General features: G+C 33.0%; 1 protein-coding gene across 1 annotated transcript; it reads right to left on the bottom strand.

The window, feature by feature from the left end:
* Positions 1-1,284: 1,284 nt before the first annotated feature.
* On the bottom strand, positions 1,285-10,205 carry LOC134719836 (uncharacterized). The gene is made up of 3 exons (XM_063582783.1): positions 9,753-10,205; positions 9,045-9,315; positions 1,285-1,671 (listed from the first exon to the last, which is right to left on the bottom strand). The coding sequence occupies exons 1-3, from the start codon at positions 9,885-9,887 to the stop codon at positions 1,406-1,408; spliced, it is 672 nt and encodes a 223-aa protein (XP_063438853.1). The 5' UTR covers positions 9,888-10,205; the 3' UTR covers positions 1,285-1,405.
* Between the last annotated feature and the right edge of the window lie 15,409 nt (positions 10,206-25,614).

Here is a 25,614-nt window from a genome sequence, read left to right as displayed (position 1 = left end):
TTTTTTAAAAACAAAATCATTTGCCTGAAGTACACAATCCATGAAAATTCTTATAACTATGTTCAAGATTTGTAAAAAAAATATTAATTTGAAAAATGTGTCTTTGTCCACATTCATCAGCAAAATTTTGAATGGAAAAATAAAACAAATGTGAACCTGTACAATTTTAAGTGAAATAATATACAGTAATGAACAGAATATTTACAAACAATTCAACACTTGGTTCATCAAATATTTTGAAAGCTTTGTTATGATACATATCCAAATTGATAATAAAAATAACTATTGTGTCATATGGCACTTCATTTTCATACTGGTTTACATACATAATTACTTCTCTTAATTTAGTCTGCATTACAGATGTTCAGAAAATGTCCATATGATAACCTATTTTTTTCATATTTATCAATCTTATTACATTTAAGGTGGATAAGGATGGTTTGTTAAAAAAAAATCATCCAATAGATTTCTACAATATTTATCATTTTGCAAGATTAGGGTTTCCTCAGCAAAATATGAAAGTATTATGACCACTTTCTTGGTAAATAAGGGAGATAACCCACCATGAGTTACCCCCCCCCCCCCCCTAAATGATGATTTCCTCAATTTCCCAATAAAACACTAATTTCATGTTAATTTTTTAATTTTTTACAGTTAAAACATTTTTTTTCTACATAATTATAAAAAATACATTTGTTTCATATAATAATAATTGGATGTGTGCTTTACTTTCATTTACAATCTGTGAACGGGGTAAAAATAACACATTTTGATGAAAATTGGCACTTCTGTAGGAGCCAATTATGCAAATTAGATCACCCTGTACAAAAAAACACCCAATAGATTTTTTTTTAAATACAAGCATTTTGAAGGTCTATACCTTAGCATTGTTTAAGCATAATATGAACATACATTTCTTACCTCATTTATTATCTGTACTGTATACGGATAATTGAATTAAAGTGGAAAAATTTGGAAAATTGACTTAAAATACCATTTAATAGATAAAATGTCATAAATTAGTAATTAAAATTGATGAAAAATGTATGGTGAAAGGGAGTTTGTTCTGTCAGTCATTCTAAATAAACAAAACCTCATCATGGACCTGCCAAAAAAAAAAGAAGATGCCCTTTGGGTATCAGTCTGTCCGTAAGTCAATCTGTTCAGATCAGGTTCTGGTTGTAACATTTTTGTCTTTTTATGTAGGCTATTGATATATGGTATAAGGGTAGCTCAGCTCCAAAGGATATGTTACTACCATGATAAGTGACTTTTACTTTAACAAAGTTTTTTAATACCATCTCATATCTCTGGCATGCAGTAATGGTATCACTATTATCAAAAATGTGGTAGATGTTTAATAAGCTGTCCTCTTGTAGCAATGAATTAAGCAAAGTTTTCTTATTCATCTCAGAATTCTGCTGAAAAAAAACTGTTTAATAAGTTCTGTTGATTGTTGAACATCTAATCTTTGGAGTGACTTGAATAATACTTTTTCAATGACGTCACTTGCAGGTGATAAACTGGTAATGTTCTGGGGTTCCAGGAATCCAGAGTCATTACTGACCTCCCTGATGTCCTCATAATCACAGCTGTAAGCATCTTCAGCTTCTGAAATTGTTGAATATGTTGTTCTGAGTTTATTAACTATCCTGGATCTGCATGATGTAGCTGTAAAATTAGGAAAAAACATCTATAGTTAAATGTCAAGAGTAAATAAATATAATGGTAGGTCAGTTTTTTTAATTTATTTTGTTTTTAAGGGGTGTGTGTGTATTAAACACATCTTCAAGTAACCTTTGCTATAACATGGCATCCATTTAATTATCTGGGGTTTATGCTACGTGTCTCTTCAACAGGAGGAAATTCTCAACATATACGTAGTATTTGATATAATGCATGTACATATCACTTTTGAAATATTTACACAACTACATGTATCATACATGTCTAACATACTGTACTACTCATACTACTGGTCAGGTACACAAATTCATGAACAACATGGTAGTTTGTTTTCAAACCACACAAAGCAAGACCAAATAAACACAATTTCAGTCTCTCTCTCAGTCTCTGTCATACGGAGCCCCGCTAGGGACCTGCAAAGAAAAAAAATATATTGTGCGCACAACTTAAATATATTGTGCGCACAAAATAATATATTGTGCGCACAACTTAAATATATTGTGCGCACAAAATAATATAGTGCGCGCACAAAATAATATATTGTGCGCACACAATAATATATTGTGCGCGCAACTTAACTATATTAAGCGCACAACTTGAATATATTGTGTGCACAACTTAAATATATTGTGCGCACAAATTAAATATATCGTGCGCACGAAATCCTTTGACCTTACACATGGTACGGGTCTTCAATGTCTCCTTTTTAAAGTGACAGAATGGAGAAATGCATAAGGTTTCTTTTGAAATGGGGCTATAATACATGGAAATATTCATCAATGCATTTGTATCAACTCCTGACTGGAATACTAAAGAAGTTACGTTTATTTCGTCTGACACTTGGTTTACCAACAAATGCGTTGGAAGCCTCCACTTTATATCAGCGTTTATTGGAACGGTTTGAAAAAGAGCGAGGAAACTATCGAACTTATGTAGACTTTGATACTATGGTTTTACCTGTTTTCTTGTAACAAATATAAGAAAAGTACTTTTTGCACTGATGCATTATACTTTATGTCTAAAAATTTCAAGATTTTGTTTATGTTGATTGACTCTGAGTCTCAAGACTGACATGTAACTCAATTCACGACTTTGATTGTGTTACCCTGTTTGACGATAGAGATGCTTGTTATGTTCATCCGTCCTGTTTATTGTAAATGTTTTGGTTATAGTTTATGATGAAGTTTTAGTGTCACCAACTTCAATGAAGTATGTGGTTTCTTAAAAGGTTTCATTGTAAAAGCGTAGAGTAAGTAAAATCCACTGAAAACTGAATACACGTACACGTTGTTTTGTTTGTTTTTTTGTTTGTTTGTTTGTTTTTTTTTGTTTGTTTATTAAAGATGACTATGTTTGATCATGATTAATGCGGGGTTCACACATTGCCGATTATTGCTCCCGTTTGAGATCAGACAGCAATACGATATGAAAAGTGAAAAAGTCGGAATTGGTATCCTCAATTATCTGGAATGTCCTATCATTGTCTGAACGCATTCGTTTTAGTTCGTAACAGATTCCTACGGATCGGGAAGGGTCCGAATAGTTCGGCAAAGCATCCCGAGAGTTAGGTGCGTCCCGTAACATTCGGGGCAACTCAGCCGATTTTGTCTAATCGGATTACAATCGTGGCTATGTCGTGACAGATTCTGCTGTATCGGATCGAATTCCGAACAATGTCTTGTGTATTCTGGACGGTGTCCTATGAAACGGGAATGATCCGGAGTAATTTTTCATAGCTGTTTTTCTGCCGATTGAGTCCAGATTGCATCCAGATCTTGTCGATTGCGAACCGTTTTTTGCCGAAACCGTTCCGAAACAGTCCCGTTATTAATACGAAATTCGTCAACGATACCCACGCCAGAGTCCCGACAACTACAGAATACAATACGACTGAGACCAGTCAAAGCCGTTTGCAATGCGATAGAGCGGACCGTGATAGGATTACGTTCCGACAGTACCTGATCATCCCGAATATGCCGACAGTTTTCGAACAAATAACTTCCGACAGCGTCGGTTCACAGTCTGGTCACTGTCTGATCTCAGTCGGATTACATTCGGTAGAGTCGGGACGCAGTCGTGACAGACTCGGTCGAAATTTACCTGGCGAAAAATACAAATCGGATTAGAAGCGGATTCAGAACGGGATTATCGGGTCTTATTCGCTTAGAAACGGTTGAATATCGGTGCTTCCTGAACACTATCTGATTGTTGTCGTGATCAAATTATTTTTTTTACAAATTTTAATTTAAGTTTGAATTTCCATCCACGATTCACAGGATCTTGATCAGACTTTTAATAAATTTTAATCGGGAATGGTCTTGTCAAGAACGGTAGTAAAAATCGTGAATGTGTGACCCCAGCTTAAGTACGGTTCTCCCTCAAGATGTACTGTTCGTTATTGAAATATGACGGTGTGTTCAGTCTAAGAAATTCACAATAAAGTTGTGTTCAAATAAAGGTAAAACTGGGTACATATAAAGCAGAAGAATCAATATGAGTGCCAATGAGACAGCTCTCCAACCAAGTCATAATTTATTAAAAGACTTTAAGTTAACAATCATTGGTTATATTACGGTCCTTATCACGGAGCGTTGACTCACACCAAACAGCAAACTATACGGCCCAAAATGACTATAACAAAACGATAAACAGATATGAACCACACCAATAAACGACAATCACTGAATAACAAGCTCCCGACATAGAACAGTATGCTTATTATGATTTAATTTTTTAAGCGTTGTATACAAATGTTTCAGGTCAAGTTATAGTTTCATTCTGATTAATAGAAGAGGACAAGAGGTCACTTATAGTATCTATTTTTGTAGTATCGATTTCATTATAAAATTTTACAGTATGTTGTTCGTATTCATTATGAAATTGAAATGTTACGAAACAATTTAGGAATAGTCAATGAAATTCCTCAGTGAAATATTTTGAAAACAATCGAAACAATTATGATTCATTTTTCCCAAATATTATCAATCTGGCCACAAGGTTTTGAATAAATGATACCCCAATTTTCGATCGAAAGAGGCAATTACAGTATACAAATACGGGTTATATTCTTCTCATATATTTTTATGATGGTATGATACTAAACTCCTAATGGGAAGGATTGTGCTTGATATTCATATGATTAAAACATAATCATTCAATCAGTTTAATTGAGGTGTGGAGCTGGCATATCAGTAACTACTAGTAGTCCTTGTTTTTTTAATGTATCATTGTCATTTTGTTAAGTTTCATTTGTTACCTATTCTGACAACGGACACGGGATTCTTCACTGTCAGTATTGCTGTGTGTGTGGGTTTTTTTTAATTTGCATTGGCTAGAGGTATAAAAGGAGAGTTGAGATCTCACAAAACATGTTTAACTCCGCCGCATTTTTGTGCATGCCCAAGGTCAGGAGCCTCTGGCCTTTGTTGGTCTTGTAGGATTTTTAATTTTAGTTTCTTGTATATACTTTGGATAGATAAAGGAAGAGGTGGTATGAGTGCAAATAAGACAACTCTCCATCTATAAGTCACAATTTATAAAAGTAAACCATTATAGGTCAAGGTACGGTCTTCAACACATAGCTTAGGCTCACAACGAACAGAAAGCTATAAATGGTCCCCAAAATTACTAGTTTAAAACCTTTCAAACGGGAAAAGCAACGGTCTAATCTATATTAAAAAACGAAAAACGAGAAACAACTGTTAAGTTTAGTATGACGTCCATTATCACTGAACTAGTCCATATTTTTGTTTATAGGCCAACTGAAGCATGCATTTGGGTGCGGGATTTTTTCTTGCTGTATTGAAGTACCAAACGTATCTGAGAAACACACCTTATATGATTTGCGCGCCTTATAATTATTTTGTACATTAAATAAAGTTTAACTATACTTTTATCATCGTATCTGAAAAACAGACCAATTCTGAGATATTTAACATTAACCAATAAACCATGAAAACAAAGTCAAGGTCAGATGATACCGACTTGCCAAATATATAATACATAACAATCATTCCATAAAAAAATGTTAATTTATTCCTTATAGTATCTGAAAAAAATACCAAACAAGAATCAAATAACATGGACCAATGAACCTTGATTTTATATTCATGGTTAGTTTAAACATAAATAAATATGTTTAAACTACACTGTAAATCTACCTGACGCCTGACGCGTCCGGACGCGTTCAAAATTTGTACACCGATTGTTCAATATTTTAACGTCATATGTTCATGCTTAGAGACGTGTTCAAAGTTTTAACGTTTGTGTTGAAAATATTAACATGTGTGTTCAGACACAGTGTACACCGGTGTTCAAATTCTGATCTGAAAAAGAGTATAGATGTTTTTCCGGTTTTCTATCCTTCTAATTGGCAAATTTACAAAGAAAATTCATTTAAAAATATGAATGTACATGCAGGATGATGATCTTGTGAATTTTTGGCAAATAATTTTGTAATTGTGAAATATTAAATTTCCAAGCTGGCATATATGTATAGTTTATATACTTATTTTATTATTATTACTAGTTTTACTTATAAGTGACATAATGATGCATATCAATGAGGCCTGTTATGATAAAATCGTAATAAAAATATGTCGATGTTTATCTTATTTCATGGTCCGTTCAGTTTATTAACATTACATGTTCAATCGGTGTTCAAATCGCTCGAAATTTTGAACACCTCGCGTTAAAAAAAATATACCAGGGTACCAAATACCGGAAACAGATATCGGCTGGTGATTTAGGCGGTTAAACGAAGAATGGATACATTTAAGGAAGAGCACTGGAGAAGGGACTTCTATCTCACATGAACACAAAAGAAGTGAGTAACAAGTTAGGATAATCTCCATAGGTAGTTCAATGGCTTCCTTGTCATTTTCTCATGTCAGATATATATTTGTCAAATATTCATAACTGTTATATCCAAATTTTCAATATTCAACTTAAAAGACGAATTAAAGAACAGTATTTAACGTAAATAACTGCAAGATTTGTTCTGGTGACTTTCTAAACTGATGAATAATCAGTCTGTTATCGTCTGTCTGTTTAAATACAGAATAGATTGACACGTATATTAGCTGAACACTGAGTGTTAAGAACTCTAACATCAAGTGTTCAAAAATGAAACACAAAGGCATTAAAAAATGAACACCACACATTCAATTGATGAACACTAAGTGTTAAGAACTATAACATCAAGCGTTCAAAAATGAAACACAAAGGCATTAAAAAATGAACACTACACATTCAACTGATGAACACTAAGTGTTAAGAACTCTAACATCAAGCGTTCAAAAATGAAACACAAAGGCATTAAAAACTGAACACCACATATTCAATTGATGAACACTAGTGTAAACATATGGAACACCATTTTTGACTTAGAAAATGCATTTTGTTTTATTTGCAGAAATCGTTAGATTGGAATGTTTGAATTAGAAACCGGTAGACAATGAGCCCACGAAGATAATTTCTGCATGCTATAAAGTTTTGGAAAAAAGAAAGATGTCATAAAGGTATGACAATATATGTATGTTAATAGTTTATGTAGGTTATCATTTCTATATCTGTATACCTTATGTCAAGAAATCGACTTACGTAATTAATAATGTCAAAACTTAACAATTCGCTGCCACAGAATATCAATTTGTACTCTAGTATATATCGAAATTAAAGCAAAACAACTATTGCATAATTTGATGCTTCATAAAAAAAACTCTCGTCTATTAATTTTAACTTTTATTTTGCAGGATATATAGGCTCATAGACATTACTTGTTGTGGAGGATTTTGATATTGGAAGTTGATGATAACACATGAAATACCACCCAGTTGATAGCTTTAAGTGAAGATGCACTGAAAAGTTGAGCGTTCATTGTGTGTGATCGTACAAGAACTGTTGGAATTTGCAAACTTTGTAACTTTCATTGTGACAAATATCTATATCATAAACTATCTACTTATCACATTTACATGCTTTTTTGGTTAGGATACACATGATGTAGCACTATATCTTGTCATGTAGAAGAAGAAAATTATTTGTGATATATTTAAGTCGGTTTAAAAACATTATGTATATAATTTCATTGACTGTTACTTGTGATATCATAAGGTATTCTTGTACACTTTTCTTACATATATGCTCATTTGATAATATAAAGAATTACTTGTTAAAATATGTTTTATTGTTGTATTTTGCCTGATTCAATATAGTTTTATAACAGTTTAATTAAGTTTATTACTTATGGAAAATTATGTACGCTTAACAATAGAACATGTTCCACATTTGAACACCATCAATTTGAACATCTATGTCAACTGTTCTGAATGTTAACGTCTGGTGTTCTGAATCTTAACATTTTGGGTTTTGAACATGTTCGGTGTGTTCAAAAAGTGTTACATGGCTGTTGAACGCGTCAACGTATTAAGATTTTGAACATTCGGACACGTTAAATCGTTGAACACTAATGTTAAGGTCTTTAACATGAAGTGTTCAAAAATGAAACACAAATGCATTAAAAACTGAACACCACACATTCAATTGATGAACACTAGTGTAAACATTTGAAACACCATTACACGTTCAAAAAGTGTTACAAAAAAGCGTTCAAGCAGTGTTCTTTTTATTAACACTTAGATTTACAGTGTAACAATGAATATAAAATCAAGGTCAGATTAATATAATTGCAAGATAGACAATTTCACCATACAAACATTCCATACCCCAAATATATATCTGTAACTAAATGCTTAAAGTATCCGCGAAATACACCAAAACACAAACATTTTACTTTGCCGGACCACTTTACCCTAAAAATGGAGTATGTCAAAATCAGATGACACCTGTGAAGTGAACATTTAGCCATTAAAATCGTTCAATACAACCGAATATAGAAGAACTATTGAATTTGGTATCTGAGATTTTGTCTAAACCACGAACACTTTACACGTAAAATGAGGTCATGGTCAAGTGAAACCTGTTTTCCGAATTTTGAGAGCACACCATATTATTTTAGTGCGCACAGTATATTATATTGTGCGCACAATATAACTTAGTTGTGCGTACAATATATTTAAGTTGTGCGCACAACATATTTAAGTTGTGCGCACAACATATTTATGTTGTGCGCACAATATAATATTTTGTGCGCTCAATATATTATTTTGTGCGCACAATATATTTAAGTTGTGCGCACAATATATTATTTTGTGCGCACAATATATTTTTTTTTCTTTGCATGTCCCTAGCGGGGCTCCGTACTGTCACACCCAGGTGACACTTGATCATGAAAAAAACCCATGATGTATACATTTGTAGAGGTATTTTAAAATAATTTAAATTATACTTTGACTTACCACTGCGATTGGAACCATCGATCATCTGAATATATTCTGCTGCTTTAATCCAATACACATGGTCTGATCTCATGGATGGCCATTCACTGCTACTAGTTTGCAAATCTTTATGGAGAGCCACAAATTCAATAAGACTCCGATCTTGATCATCGGTCCATGGTCCTTCTCTGCTTTTCTTCTTTGGGGGACTCTTTACAGGGGTATGTTTAACAGGTGACCAGCCAAGTTTCCTATTCCTTTTCTGAGTATTTGAACAGATGCTCAATGGTGCCTAAAATTTCAAAGTTTTGGTAAATTAAGTCAGACTTTAACTACAAATTCATTTCAGAAAAAAAAGTGTTTTTATATTCATCGTGTACAGATTCACAGAAAAAATGCACATTCATAATTCATAGAGTCTTCACACTTCAGTTTGGCCAACTTTCGAGCTTGTACAAAATTATTTGGGCCTGTAATTTTTTGTCTCCACAAATATATTTCCATAAAATTAATTCAGTATGATTTTCATGCGCAAAAACATTGTAAAATTATTTATTAACGAAGTGAAAGTTCATGTACGTAACAGGATGTATCATCATTTTAATTCTTTTTTTCAGCTACATGTACGTTGTAATCCTACATGTATTTTAATTAGCCTTCAATAATCATTTAAGATTAAATTAAGAAGAACCATATCTAACTGAGCATTGCATTTAGCATTATATGTACCAAAGGTGTTGAAAATACTGGTAAATAATTCTCCTTGACACTGTCAACAGGACTTTGAAATAAGTTTTTCTTTGGATTTTTCAAAATTGAAACATATCTGGTCACTGCCAGGAGTATCCATTTCATCAACTGCATGCCTATAATCAAGACAGAATTTATAAAGAATATAGAATAGTATATACATGTAATCAACCAGTTGCATAAATATTTTCTATTGGCAAATATTGGACGTCAAAAAGGGGTTCAGATCATCATTCCTAGATTTCTATATCTTTTATTTTTTCTATTATTTAACTTTATACTTTATTTACCTGCCAATTGCTCTATACTATATTCTTCCTAAACATGGATCAAATATTTGCCACTGGATGTTAAACAACCAATAATCAATCAATACTTTCTTATTTCATCACCTCTATATTTTTTTATCTACTGGTATTTTTTTGGCCTCACTATATTAAAACAGTCTTACTTTTTTGTACATGTACATTATTCTAATATCTGTAAAACACTACTATTTCCTTATAGGTGACCAATTTTTAGCCCAATACATGTACATGGCAATTGAAACAAGAAAAATAAACAAAAATAACTGCTTGGGCATTTAGAGAAATCCAAGATTCTGTTACATAAAAGATCTTAGGAAATTATTTTAGCACTTTATTTTTTATTTTTTTTTTAGAAATGTCAATTCATTTTTCCTGGACAGGTGGAAAGGGGGGGGACAAATTGTTGTTTACTTTGAAAATATGAGGGAAGGAAATAATTATATAAGACATTCCGTTTCAAAAACAAACTTGTATGGTATCAACATTAATGCATTATTAACCTGATTAAAAATTCATACTATTCCAATCAACATGTACATAGATATAGGAAGATGTGGTGTGAGTGCCAATGAGACAACTCTCCATCCAAATAACAATTTAAAAATTAAACCATTATAGGTTAAAGTACGGCCTTCAACACGGAGCCTTGGCTCACACCGAACAACAAGCTATAAAGGGTTGTTGTCTCTTTGACACATTCCCCATTTCCATTCTCAATTTTATGTTACATAATCTATAAAGCTATTGCAAAGAGACACTAAAAAACACACAGGTGTCAATATTTACACACACATTGATAAGTTTTCATAAATCACACATGTGGACGCTGGTATTAATTTACAACTTGTTTAAGAAGTAAAATGAAGCTGTGATTCATTTTTGATCTAGATAAGAATTTTCAGTAGCAATTAAATAATGTTAGACAATTTTTTTTTTGTGACCTGAACTGGGAGGGGGTGGGGTGTGCCCCCTGGCAAATACGCCTATGAAAAGTCAGGAAATACATGCAATAGAAACGCAAAATACTGTTACGTAGTACCATTGTGCATGATGTGCACCTGATCTCCATTTACAATTTGAAAGCCATGTATGGAAGTTTAAAAATACATTGTACATGAATACTTAAAAAAAAATAAAAAAATCACCATTTAAGGGGGTTCGCGGGTCTAAATCATTTACATAGGATTTCTCTAAATTTTTCTATAAATGAACTTTATCTTATAGTTAACAGAAAAATAAAATAAAAAAGTGGGGTCACCGTTCATTTGCGCTCACGATCTGCCTTGGGAAGAAGCATACTTTTTTGTAAAAGTATGTTTTTCTGTTGAAGTAATAGGAGAAATAAAGTTAATATCGAAATAAGAAAAGAAATTTATTACAGAAATTGCTCAAATTTTACGATAATTTAGTATAAGTACAGCTTATATGGAAATTATATTAAAAGATATAGGTCACCGATGAGTTGAAAAAGATATTTCAATTTTAAAGCCAAAAAATGGCATTTTTCCACCAAAGGGAGATAATTTGGAACTTTTTCAATGATGTATACATTTTAAGAGTCATCTGGGGCCAATAAAAATTGATTGCTTTGAATAATTTTTGGACCATATGATAAAGTAACAACTACAAAAGGTAACAAATAAAATTTGTAATGAAAAACAAATGTTTAATTTTTTTCTGAAATTTTTACACCCTCGAGCCTCCTTAAACTTGGAATTCAAGTTTTAAGTCGTCTCAATGAGAATCATAAAACATATGTATGATCTCCATATTTCTATATGCTCTCTGACATACATGTAAATGTACATGACATGTATGTATAGTTTTAAACATATGCATATATACAAAATGAAATTTGAAAAAAATAGACAGGACAGGAGTTTTGAGTAAAAAAAAAAGGCAGGATGAGACACTTGCAAAAAAAAATAGTCAGGACGACGATTTAGGTAAAAAAAAAGTCAGATTAAACTAAAAAAAAAAAGGCAGGACCGAACAGAGTGAAAAATAAAAAGGCAGGACAGAGATTACAGCTAAAAAAAAAAGCAGGACAAAATTTTTCATCCTAGCCCCTAGATCTGGACTTGAAACTGATTCATGTCTAAAAAATGTTTGAAAATTAAAAAAATGTTTTATAGGTTTCATACACTGGGATGTAAATACAATCTCACATTGAGATGAAACATAAAAGATGAGTTTCACTATGCTATAATAATTATATAGTCATATTGATGGGTACTTTATTTTGTTTGGTAGTTGTATACCTCCCCTCTGATACAGGGTAAGGTGTAATCACACATTTTATTGTATAGTTCTCCCCTCTGATACAGGGTAAAGTGTAATCACACATTTTATTGTATACCTCCCCTCTGATACAGGGTAAGGTGTAATCACACATTTTATTGTATACCTCCCCTCTGATACAGGGTAAGGTGTAATCACACATTTTATTGTATACCTCCCCTCTGATACAGGGTAAGGTGTAATCACACATTTTATTGTATACCTCCCCTCTGATACAGGGTAAGGTGTAATCACACATTTTATTGTATACCTCCCCTCTGATACAGGGTAAGGTGTAATCACACATTTTATTGTATACCTCCCCTCTGATACAGGGTAAGGTGTAATCACACATTTTATTGTATACCTCCCCTCTGATACAGGGTAAGGTGTAATCACACATTTTATTGTATACCTCCCCTCTGATACAGGGTAAGGTGTAATCACACATTTTATTGTATACCTCCCCTCTGATGCAGGGTAAGGTGTAATCACACATTTTATTGTATAGTTCTCCCCTCTGATACAGGGTAAGGTGTAATCACACATTTTATTGTATACCTCCCCTCTGATGCAGGGTAAGGTGTAATCACACATTTTATTGTATACCTCCCCTCTGATGCAGGGTAAGGTGTAATCACACATTTTATTGTATACCTCCCCTCTGATACAGGGTAAAGTGTAATCACACATTTTATTGTATACCTCCCCTCTGATACAGGGTAAAGTGTAATCACACATTTTATTGTATACCTCCCCTCTGATACAGGGTAAGGTGTAATCACACATTTTATTGTATACCTCCCCTCTGATGCAGGGTAAGGTGTAATCACACATTTTATTGTATACCTCCCCTCTGATACAGGGTAAAGTGTAATCACACATTTTATTGTATACCTCCCCTCTGATACAGGGTAAGGTGTAATCACACATTTTATTGTATACCTCCCCTCTGATACAGGGTAAGGTGTAATCACACATTTTATTGTATACCTCCCCTCTGATACAGGGTAAGGTGTAATCACACATTTTATTGTATACCTCCCCTCTGATACAGGGTAAGGTGTAATCACACATTTTATTGTATACCTCCCCTCTGATACAGGGTAAGGTGTAATCACACATTTTATTGTATACCTCCCCTCTGATACAGGGTAAGGTGTAATCACACATTTTATTGTATACCTCCCCTCTGATACAGGGTAAGGTGTAATCACACATTTTATTGTATACCTCCCCTCTGATACAGGGTAAAGTGTAATCACACATTTTATTGTATACCTCCCCTCTGATACAGGGTAAGGTGTAATCACACATTTTATTGTATAGTTCTCCCCTCTGATACAGGGTAAAGTGTAATCACACATTTTATTGTATACCTCCCCTCTGATACAGGGTAAGGTGTAATCACACATTTTATTGTATACCTCCCCTCTGATACAGGGTAAGGTGTAATCACACATTTTATTGTATACCTCCCCTCTGATACAGGGTAAGGTGTAATCACACATTTTATTGTATACCTCCCCTCTGATGCAGGGTAAGGTGTAATCACACATTTTGGTGAAAAGTTTTTGTTAATCACAACAGTATTGGAGTTGGCACATACATAGTTATCATGAATAACAATAAAGAGGAGTTGGGTATTACATGTTGCATATTCAAATATATACACACTGTGCAGGAGAAAATTTTCTAGTAGAGGCTTTTCATAATTAAACCAATTCACTTCTATATTAGCTTTGCACGTTTACTAACATACAGCTAACACAATTTTATATTATCACGGCCGACACTCGGCTAACCGAGAGATAGGTCGGTTAATCTATATTGAGTATGCGGCTATATCGGCGGTGGGTCTGTTAATCGGGTTGGCTAAAGTCTGTTAATCAGGTGTTATCGTGAAAATCAGTGCAAGGTCAGCATGTTTCATTGTATAACTTTTTAATTATATTAATAACATAAACAATATTCATGTCTGACAAAATGATTTGGAGTGACTGAATCCAGTGGTGTAGTTAGTTTTTTTCTAGCTTCAATAAACGATCTATAAAATGAAAAGGCGAGTTACTCATCAGTAAATTTATACATATTTTACACACACAAAATGTAAACAAAAATGACAAGTTTGTTGAGTTTACTTGCATGCAATCTTTTGAACATCGAAAAAAGACTGGCATTATGTTTGTTTACCATATTAACATCAATATGTGAAAAATCTACACGAAAAACTGTATTTTGGTGACATAAATCAATTTTTGATAAAAATATGGTCTGTTAATGGGTCGGATGTATAAAACTCGGTCTGTTAATGGGTCTGTTAAGAGTTATGAATGGCATTACAAGTATAATTTAATTGCTATATTATAAGTTATATGGTTCGCTGCTGACCCCCTACGGATCCATAGAGGGTTAGTAAAATCCATGAACTTTATTCACCCTCTATGGATCCGTACGGGGTCAGTAGTTAACCGTATAACGAATTTATCGGACGCTGGACTTTTCTGCGGCTTTTGTTGAAAAATGAACAATGAAACACAACAACATTATATAAATAGACAATAGACAATAGACAATATTTTATTCGCACAAACACAGTTTACATTAAATGGTTATGGCATACAAAATTAAGACAATAAACTTACAATAGTTAAATTGATTACAATTATAAATAACACATAGCTGAGAGGGTGATGGAGCAGATTGGTTCCCGGAAAAATATTGCCTTTTCGAGGGGTTCCAATCTGCTCTGTCACCCTCTCAGCTATGTGTTATTTAATTTATTATACTGAATGTCATATCATTATTGGCTTTTATAGATTACTTTTATTTCAAAAGTATTTTCTATGACGTCACGTTCATAACAACGGTACGGGCAATAGAAAAAAACAACATTTTTTTTTAAAGTCAAGCAAGATGTACAATCATTTTGTTATTAATCCTTATAAGGAGTTATTCCACTTGAAAAAATGTACATAATTTTAGAAAAACTGTATTTCGAGAACCAGAAGTCGTAGAGACTGGGGACCTTCACCAATAATCTTTAATTCATGTGACCTTTAATATACAATCAAGGTCAAAGGTCACTGAGTGCAAAAAAAAATTACGCTGCAAATTCAAGCTTACATATTAGTAAAACGATAAGACTTTGCTGCATACATATAGCATGTAAATTGTTCCTCTCGACGAGCTCTACATTTTATAAAATAAGCCCAATAATGTCCGACCGTCTGTTCAAAAGTTACAACGGGATGATTCTTAAAAGTATAGTATTTTGTGTATATCTGTTAAAAGGTAACATATATCAACCTACTATCAACTGCAAAGATGATCAGTATTTCAAGACCTTCAATTTGAGGTCAATGTCAGGTCATGATGAAATTTTACCTTGACCTTCACAGTATACTATGACCTTGACCTTGTGATATTTGAAAGGTCAAGTGGTCCTGAGTTGAATGGTGGTAGTCCCATGTCTCCACGGCTTCCGGTTCTTAAGTTTGGTATTGCATCATATATTTGATGATTAATTGTGACCTTGGTGAACTTTGTAATTGTCCCATTTCTTTTTCTATGTGTTGTCCTTTAACTGCAGATCATTTACCATTTAACAGATTTTAGATATCTATTGTCGTTTTAGAGATAATGCAGTTTGAAATTTTTCGAGCGGCGGCAAGTATTTCTGAAACAACAACAGCTAACCACTTAAAATGTTTAAGAAATTGAAGAGATTGACATAGTTATATGTTTAACCAAATACCAAAAACATTCCATGGAAAAAAAACACCCAAAAATAAATTTGAAATTTTCATGTTTTGCATTGACTTTGTGAGTTTCATAACTTCTATTTATATAGTTGATATTGCATCATTTTTTGCACTTTGTCAAATGGGGTCATCTGATATATCAAATTGAAGATCTCAATAAACTCTACTTAAAAATGAAAATTTTAAACCTCTTTTTCATCCCAGGTGGAAGGGTGGGGTCATTTAGTGCAAAAATTCAAATTTCTCAGATGGTAAGGTTGTCGCATATCAAATGAAAGAACATAAAGCGTACATTTCAAATTTCAAATTGACGTCCCCCAAAAATTGGTTGGATGGGGTCATTGAGTGCAAAAAAATTAATTTCTTTTACAATAGGGTTGTTGTATATCAAATGAAAGGTCATGATGTGTACATTTGAAATATCAAATTCCCAACCTCCAAAAATTGGTTGGATGGGGTTATTAAGTCCAAAATTTAAACTTTTTAGAACATGGCGTTGTCGCATATCAAATGAAAGCTCATCTACCATGTGTTACATATATCATACTTCCGATCTCAAAAATGTAGGCGGATGAGGTCATTAAGTGTAAAAAGCGAAAAGTTTCAGAAGGTATGCTTGTCGTATATCAAACGAAAGGTCGTACAAAGAACATAACGAAAACATCACTTTTACAGGAAAGACCTTTCAATTGTTTTACAAACAATTGAGATACTAGTTTCTTTTTCTTTTTTTAAGGTCTTTCCTCTCCGTGAGGAAAGACCTTATTGTTTTTCGCATGTTTTTTTTTTTAAGGTCTTTCCTCTCCGTGAGGAAAGACCTTATTGTTTTTAAGGTCTTTCCTCTCCGTGAGGAAAGACCTTATTGTTTTTCTAATGTTTTTTTTTCTTTTTTTTCTTCCAGCATTTGTTTGGCTCGCCCTCCTACCGCTTCTATTGGAGTTATCAATACCAAAATTAAACCATCAATAGACCTCAACATGAACTTTTACCAGATGAACTTTTGTAGGATTTCACCTTCCCCTTAAGAAGTTATCTCCCTTTTGTTGATTTTTTTCAACATGGTCCCCCCAAAATGTGTTAAAAGATATCACGACTTTATTTGGACAAAAGGTAGATCTCATCATAATGTATTACCATATGAGGCTGCATAGGATTTCATCATCTACTTTGAGAGTTATATCCCCTTGAATCAATTTCTTTTATTTGCATTTTTTTCAAAAAGTATTAGAGATAGAATTTAATTGAAAATGACAGCATGTATTAGAACAGATGGCAATGTTTATAAACATAAACAATTTATTTGTTATTAACCCTTATAAGGAGTTATTTCCCTTTAGAAATTAAAAATATATTTTCAAAAATTTATATTCGAGAACCGGAAGTCATAGAGACTTGTAACCTTCACCAATAATCTTAAATTCATATGACCTTTAATATGCACCCAAGGTCAAAGGTCACCGAGTGCAAACAAAAATTACGCTGCAATTTCAAGCTTACATATTAGGAAAACGATAAGACTTTGCTGCATACATACAGCGTATGAAATGTTCTTCTCGACAAGCTCTACATTTTATACAATAAGCCCAAAAATGTCCGACCGTCTGTTCAAAAGTTACAACGGGATGATTCTTAAAAGTATAGTATTATGTGAATATCTTTTTAAAGGTAACAGATATCAACCTACTATAAACTGCAAAGATGATCAGTAGTTCGAGACCTTCAATTTGAGGTCAATGTCAGGTCATGATGAAATTTCACCTTGACCTTCACAGTATACTATGACCTTGACCTTGTGATAGTTGAAAGGTTAAGTGGTCCTGAGTTGAATGGTGCTAGTCCCATGTTTCTACGACTTCCGGTTCTTAAGTTTAGTATTGCATCATATATTTGATGATAAATTGTGACCTTTATGAACTTTGAAATTGTCCCAATTCTTTTTCTATAATGTTGTTGTTCAACTGTATATCGTTTATCATTTAACATATTTGAAATATCTATAGTCCTTTTAGAGATAATGCAGTTTGAAGTTTTGCGAGCGGAGGCATGTATTTCTGAATCATCAAGAGTTTACCACTTAAAATGTCTTAGAAATTGAAGAGGTTGACATAGTTATATGTTTGACCAAATACCAAAAACATTCCATGGAAAAAAACACCAAAAAATCAATTTGAAATTTTCAAGTTTTGCATTGACTTTGTAAGTTTCATAACTTCTATTTATATAGTTGATATTGCATCATTATTTGCACTTTGTCAAATGGGGTCATCTGATATATCAAATTGAAGGTCTCAATAAACTCTACTTAAATATGAAAATTTTAAACCTCCTTTTCATCCCAGGGGGACGGGTGGGGTCATTTAGTGCAAACATTCAAATTTCTCAGATGGTAAGGTTGTTGCATATCAAATGAAAGAACATAAAGCGTACATTTCAAATTTCAAATTGACGTCTCCAAAAAATTGGTTGGATGGGGTCATTGAGTGCAAAAAATAAATTTTCTTTTAAGGTAGGGTTGTTGTATATCAAATGAAAGGTCATGATGTGTACATTTGATATATCAAATTCCCGACCTCCAAAAATTAGTTGGATAGGGTTATTAAGTGCAAAAATCAAACTTTTTAGAACATGGTGTTGTCGCATATCAAAAGAAAGCTCATCTACTCTGTTCCATGTATCATAATTCCGATCTCAAAAATGTAGGCGGATGAGGTCATTAAGTGTAAAAAGCGAAAAGTTTCAGAAGGTATGCTGTCTTATATCAAACGAAAGGTCGTACAAATTACAATACGAAAACATCACTTTTACAGGAAAGACCTTTCAATTGTTTTACAAACAATTGAGATACTAGTCTTTCCTCTCCGTGAGGAAAGACCTTATTGTTTTTCGCATGTTTTTAAGGTCTTTCCTCTCCGTGAGGAAAGACCTTATTGTTTTTCTAATGTTTTTTAAGGTCTTTCCCCTACGTGAGGAAAGACCTTATTGTTTTTCTAATGTTTTTTTTTCTTTTTCTTTTTTTTCTTTTTTTTCTTCCAACATTTGTTTGACAAGGCCCCATCCCCTTTCTGTTGAAGTTATCAAGACCAAATATGGATCATTGATAGACCTCATCATGAACTTTTACCAGATGAACTTTTGTAGGATTTCATCATCCCCTTTAGAAGTTATCTCCCTTTTATTGATTTTTTTCAACATGGCCCCCCTTAAATGTTTTAAAAGATATCATGACCTTATTTGAAACAAAAATTGAATCTCATCATGATGTGTTACCATATGAGGCTGCTAAGGATTTCGTCATTCCCTATGAGAGTTACGTCCCCTTGAAGCAATTTCTTTCTTTTACATTTTTCTCAAAAAGTATTCAAGATAGAATCGATTTGAAAACGGCAACATGTACAAGACCAAATGACAATGATAATAAACATATACAATCATTTGTTGTTAACCCTTATAAGGAGTTATTTGCCTTGAAAAAATATACACAATTTTTGAAAAATTGTATCTCGAGAACCGGAAGTCGTAAAGACTTGGGACCTACACCAATAATCTTAAGTTCATGTGACCTTTAATTTGCACCCAAGGTCAAAGGTCACCAAGTGCAAAAAAAAATTACGCTGCAATTTCAAGCTTGCATATTAAGAAAACTATAAGAGTTTGCTGCATACTTACAGTGTATAAAATGTTCCTCTTGACGAGCTCTTCATTTTATACACTGAGCTCAAAAGATTCCGACTATCTGTTCAAAAGTTACGACGGGATGATTCTTAAAAGTATAGTATTGTGTGTATATCTTTTTAAAGGTAACAGATATCAACCTACTATAAACTGCAAAGATGATCAGTAGTTCAAGACCTTCAATTTGAGGTCAATGTCAGGTCATGATGAAATTTCACCTTGACCTTCACAATATACTATGACCTTGACCTTGTGACATTTGAAAGGTCAAGTGGTCCTGAGTTGAATGGTGATAGTCCCATGTCTCTACGACTTCCGGTTCTCAAGTTTTGTATTGCATCATATATTTGATGATTAATTGTGACCTTGGTGAATTTTGAAATTGTCCACATTCTTTTTTTATAATGTTGTCCTTCAACTGTAGATCATTTATCATTTAACAGATTTGAGATATCTATTGTCGTTTTAGAGATAATGCAGTTTGACGTTTTTCGAGCGGAGGCATGTATTTCTGAATCATCAAGAGCTTACCACGAAAAATGTTTTAGAAATTAAAGAGGTTGACATAGTTATGTGTTTGACCAAATACCAAAAACATTCCATGGAAAAAAACACCAAAAAATCGATTTGAAATTTTCATGTTTTGCATTGACTTTGTAAGTTTCATAACTTCTATTTATATAGTTGATATTGCATCATTATTTGCACTTTGTCAAATGGGGTCATCTGATATATCAAATTGAAGGTCTGAATAAACTCTACTTAAAAAATGAAAATTTTAAACCCCCTTTTCATCCCAGGGGGAAGGGTGGGGTCATTTAGTGCAAACATTCAAATTTCTCAGATGGTAAGGTTGTCGCATATCAAATGAAAGAACATAAAGCGTACATTTCAAATTTCAAATTGACGTCCCCCAAAAATTGGTTGGATGGGGTCATTGAGTGCAAAAAATAAATTTTCTTTTACGATAGGGTTGTTGTATATCAAATGAAAGGTCATGATGTATACATTTGAAATATCAAATTCCCAATCTCCAAAAATTGGTTGGATGAGGTTATTAAGTGCAAAAATCAAATTTTTTAAAACATGGCGTTGTCGCATATCAAATGAAAGCTCATCTACCCTGTGTTACATATATCATACTTCCGATCTACAAAATGTAGGCGGATGAGGTCATTAAGTGTAAAAAGCGAAAAGTTACAGAAGGTATGCTTGTCGTATATCGAACGAAAGGTCGTACAAAGAACATTACGAAAACATCACTTTTACAGGAAAGACCTTTCAATTGTTTTACAAACAATTGAGATACTAGTTTTTCTTTTTTTTCTTCCAGCATTTGTTTGGCTCGCCCTCCTACCGCTTCTATTGGAGTTATCAATACCAAAATTAAACCATCAATAGACCTCAACATGAACTTTTACCAGATGAACTTTTGTAGGATTTCACCTTCCCCTTAAGAAGTTATCTCCCTTTTGTTGATTTTTTTCAACATGGTCCCCCCAAAATGTGTTAAAAGATATCACGACTTTATTTGGACAAAAGGTAGATCTCATCATAATGTATTACCATATGAGGCTGCATAGGATTTCATCATCTACTTTGAGAGTTATATCCCCTTGAATCAATTTCTTTTATTTGCATTTTTTTCAAAAAGTATTAGAGATAGAATTTAATTGAAAATGACAGCATGTATTAGAACAGATGGCAATGTTTATAAACATAAACAATTTATTTGTTATTAACCCTTATAAGGAGTTATTTCCCTTTAGAAATTAAAAATATATTTTCAAAAATTTATATTCGAGAACCGGAAGTCATAGAGACTTGTAACCTTCACCAATAATCTTAAATTCATATGACCTTTAATATGCACCCAAGGTCAAAGGTCACCGAGTGCAAACAAAAATTACGCTGCAATTTCAAGCTTACATATTAGGAAAACGATAAGACTTTGCTGCATACATACAGCGTATGAAATGTTCTTCTCGACAAGCTCTACATTTTATACAATAAGCCCAAAAATGTCCGACCGTCTGTTCAAAAGTTACAACGGGATGATTCTTAAAAGTATAGTATTGTGTGAATATCTTTTTAAAGGTAACAGATATCAACCTACTATAAACTGCAAAGATGATCAGTAGTTCGAGACCTTCAATTTGAGGTCAATGTCAGGTCATGATGAAATTTCACCTTGACCTTCACAGTATACTATGACCTTGACCTTGTGATAGTTGAAAGGTTAAGTGGTCCTGAGTTGAATGGTGCTAGTCCCATGTTTCTACGACTTCCGGTTCTTAAGTTTAGTATTGCATCATATATTTGATGATATATTGTGACCTTTATGAACTTTGAAATTGTCCCAATTCTTTTTCTATAATGTTGTTGTTCAACTGTATATCGTTTATCATTTAACATATTTGAAATATCTATAGTCCTTTTAGAGATAATGCAGTTTGAAGTTTTGCGAGCGGAGGCATGTATTTCTGAATCATCAAGAGTTTACCACTTAAAATGTCTTAGAAATTGAAGAGGTTGACATAGTTATATGTTTGACCAAATACCAAAAACATTCCATGGAAAAAAACACCAAAAAATCAATTTGAAATTTTCAAGTTTTGCATTGACTTTGTAAGTTTCATAACTTCTATTTATATAGTTGATATTGCATCATTATTTGCACTTTGTCAAATGGGGTCATCTGATATATCAAATTGAAGGTCTCAATAAACTCTACTTAAAAATGAAAATTTTAAACCTCCTTTTCATCCCAGGGGGACGGGTGGGGTCATTTAGTGCAAACATTCAAATTTCTCAGATGGTAAGGTTGTTGCATATCAAATGAAAGAACATAAAGCGTACATTTCAAATTTCAAATTGACGTCTCCAAAAAATTGGTTGGATGGGGTCATTGAGTGCAAAAAATAAATTTTCTTTTAAGGTAGGGTTGTTGTATATCAAATGAAAGGTCATGATGTGTACATTTGATATATCAAATTCCCGACCTCCAAAAATTAGTTGGATAGGGTTATTAAGTGCAAAAATCAAACTTTTTAGAACATGGTGTTGTCGCATATCAAAAGAAAGCTCATCTACTCTGTTCCATGTATCATAATTCCGATCTCAAAAATGTAGGCGGATGAGGTCATTAAGTGTAAAAAGCGAAAAGTTTCAGAAGGTATGCTGTCTTATATCAAACGAAAGGTCGTACAAATTACAATACGAAAACATCACTTTTACAGGAAAAACCTTTCAATTGTTTTACAAACAATTGAGATACTAGTGTTTTTTTTTCTTTTTCTTTTTTTTCTTCCAACATTTGTTTGACAAGGCCTCATCCCCTTTCTGTTGAAGTTATCAAGACCAAATATGGATCATTGATAGACCTCATCATGAACTTTTACCAGATGAACTTTTGTAGGATTTCATCATCCCCTTTAGAAGTTATCTCCCTTTTATTGATTTTTTTCAACATGGCCCCCCTTAAATGTTTTAAAAGATATCATGACCTTATTTGGACAAAAGTTAGATCTCATCATGATGTGTTACCATATGAGGCTGCTAAGGATTTCATCATTCCCTATGAGAGTTACGTCCCCTTGAAGCAATTTCTTTCTTTTACATTTTTCTCAAAAGGTATTCAAGATAGAATCGATTTGAAAACGGCAACATGTACAAGACCAAATGGCAATGATAATAAACATATACAATCATTTTGTTGTTAACCCTTATAAGGAGTTATTTCCCTTGAAAAAAATATACACAATTTTTGAAAAATTGTATCTCGAGAACCGGAAGTCGTAAAGACTTGGGACCTACACCAATAATCTTAAGTTCATGTGACCTTTAATTTGCACCCAAGGTCAAAGGTCACCAAGTGCAAAAAAAAATTACGCTGCAATTTCAAGCTTGCATATTAAGAAAACGATAAGAGTTTGCTGCATACTTACAGTGTATAAAATGTTCCTCTCGACGAGCTCTACATTTTATACACTGAGCTCAAAAGATTCCGACTGTCTGTTCAAAAGTTACGACGGGATGATTCTTAAAAGTATAGTATTGTGTGTATATCTTTTTAAAGGTAACATATATCAACCTACTATAAACTGCAAAGATGATCAGTAGTTCAAGACCTTCAATTTGAGGTCAATGTCAGGTCATGATGAAATTTCACCTTGACCTTCACATTATACTATGACCTTGACCTTGTGACATTTGAAAGGTCAAGTGGTCCTGAGTTGAATGGTGATAGTCCCATGTCTCTACGACTTCCGGTTCTCAAGTTTTGTATTGCATCATATATTTGATGATTAATTGTGACCTTGGTGAACTTTGAAATTGTCCACATTCTTTTTCTATAATGTTGTCCTTCAACTGTAGATCATTTATCATTTAACAGATTTGAGATATCTATTGTCGTTTTAAAGATAATGCAGTTTGAAGTTTTGCGAGCGGAGGCATGTATTTCTGAATCATCAAGAGCTTACCACGAAAAATGTTTTAGAAATTGAAGACGTTGACATAGTTATATGTTTGACCAAATACCAAAAACATTCCATGGAAAAAACACCAAAAAATCAATTTGAAATTTTCATGTTTTGCATTGACTTTGTAAGTTTCATAACTTCTATTTATATAGTTGATATTGCATCATTATTTGCACTTTGTCAAATGGGGTCATCTGATATATCAAATTGAAGGTCTTAATAAACTCTACTTAAAAAATGAAAATTTTAAACCCCCTTTTCATCCCAGGGGGAAGGGTGGGGTCATTTAGTGCAAACATTCAAATTTCTCAGATGGTAAGGTTGTCGCATATCAAATGAAAGAACATAAAGCGTACATTTCAAATTTCAAATTGACGTCCCCCAAAAATTGGTTGGATGGGGTCATTGAGTGCAAAAAATAAATTTTCTTTTACGATAGGGTTGTTGTATATCAAATGAAAGGTCATGATGTATACATTTGAAATATCAAATTCCCAACCTCCAAAAATTGGTTGGATGAGGTTATTAAGTGCAAAAATCAAACTTTTTAAAACATGGCGTTGTCGCATATCAAATGAAAGCTCATCTACCCTGTGTTACATATATCATACTTCCGATCTAAAAAAGGAAGGGCGAATAAGGTCATTAAGTGTAAAAAGCGAAAAGTTACAGAAGGTATGCTTGTCGTATATCGAACGAAAGGTCGTACAAAGAACATTACGAAAACATCACTTTTACAGGAAAGACCTTTCAATTGTTTTACAAACAATTGAGATACTAGTTTTTTCTTTTTTTTCTTTTTTTTCTTCCAACATTTGTTTGACAAGGCCTCATCCCCTTTCTGTTGAAGTTATCAATACCAAATATGGATCATTGATAGACCTCATCATGAACTTTTACCAGATGAACTTTTGTAGGATTTCATCATCCCCTTTAGAAGTTATCTCCCTTTTATTGATTTTTTTCAACATGGCCCCCTTTAAATGTTTTAAAAGATATCATGACCTTATTTGGACAAAAGTTAGATCTCATCATGATGTGTTACCATATGAGGCTGCTAAGGATTTCATCATTCCCTATGAGAGTTACGTCCCCTTGAAGCAATTTCTTTCTTTTACATTTTTATCAAAAAGTATTCAAGATAGATTCGATTTGAAAACGGCAACATGTACAAGACCAAATGGCAATGATAATAAACATATACAATCATTTAGTTTTTAACCCTTATAAGGAGATATTTCCCTTGAAAAAATATACACAATTTTTGAAAAATTGTATCTCGAGAACCGGAAGTCGTAAAGACTTGGGACCTACACCAATAATCTTAAGTTCA

This window comes from Mytilus trossulus, chromosome 5 (assembly GCF_036588685.1).
Source record: "Mytilus trossulus isolate FHL-02 chromosome 5, PNRI_Mtr1.1.1.hap1, whole genome shotgun sequence".
NCBI lineage: Eukaryota > Metazoa > Mollusca > Bivalvia > Mytilida > Mytilidae > Mytilus > Mytilus trossulus.
This window is presented reverse-complemented; position numbering and strand designations above follow the sequence as displayed.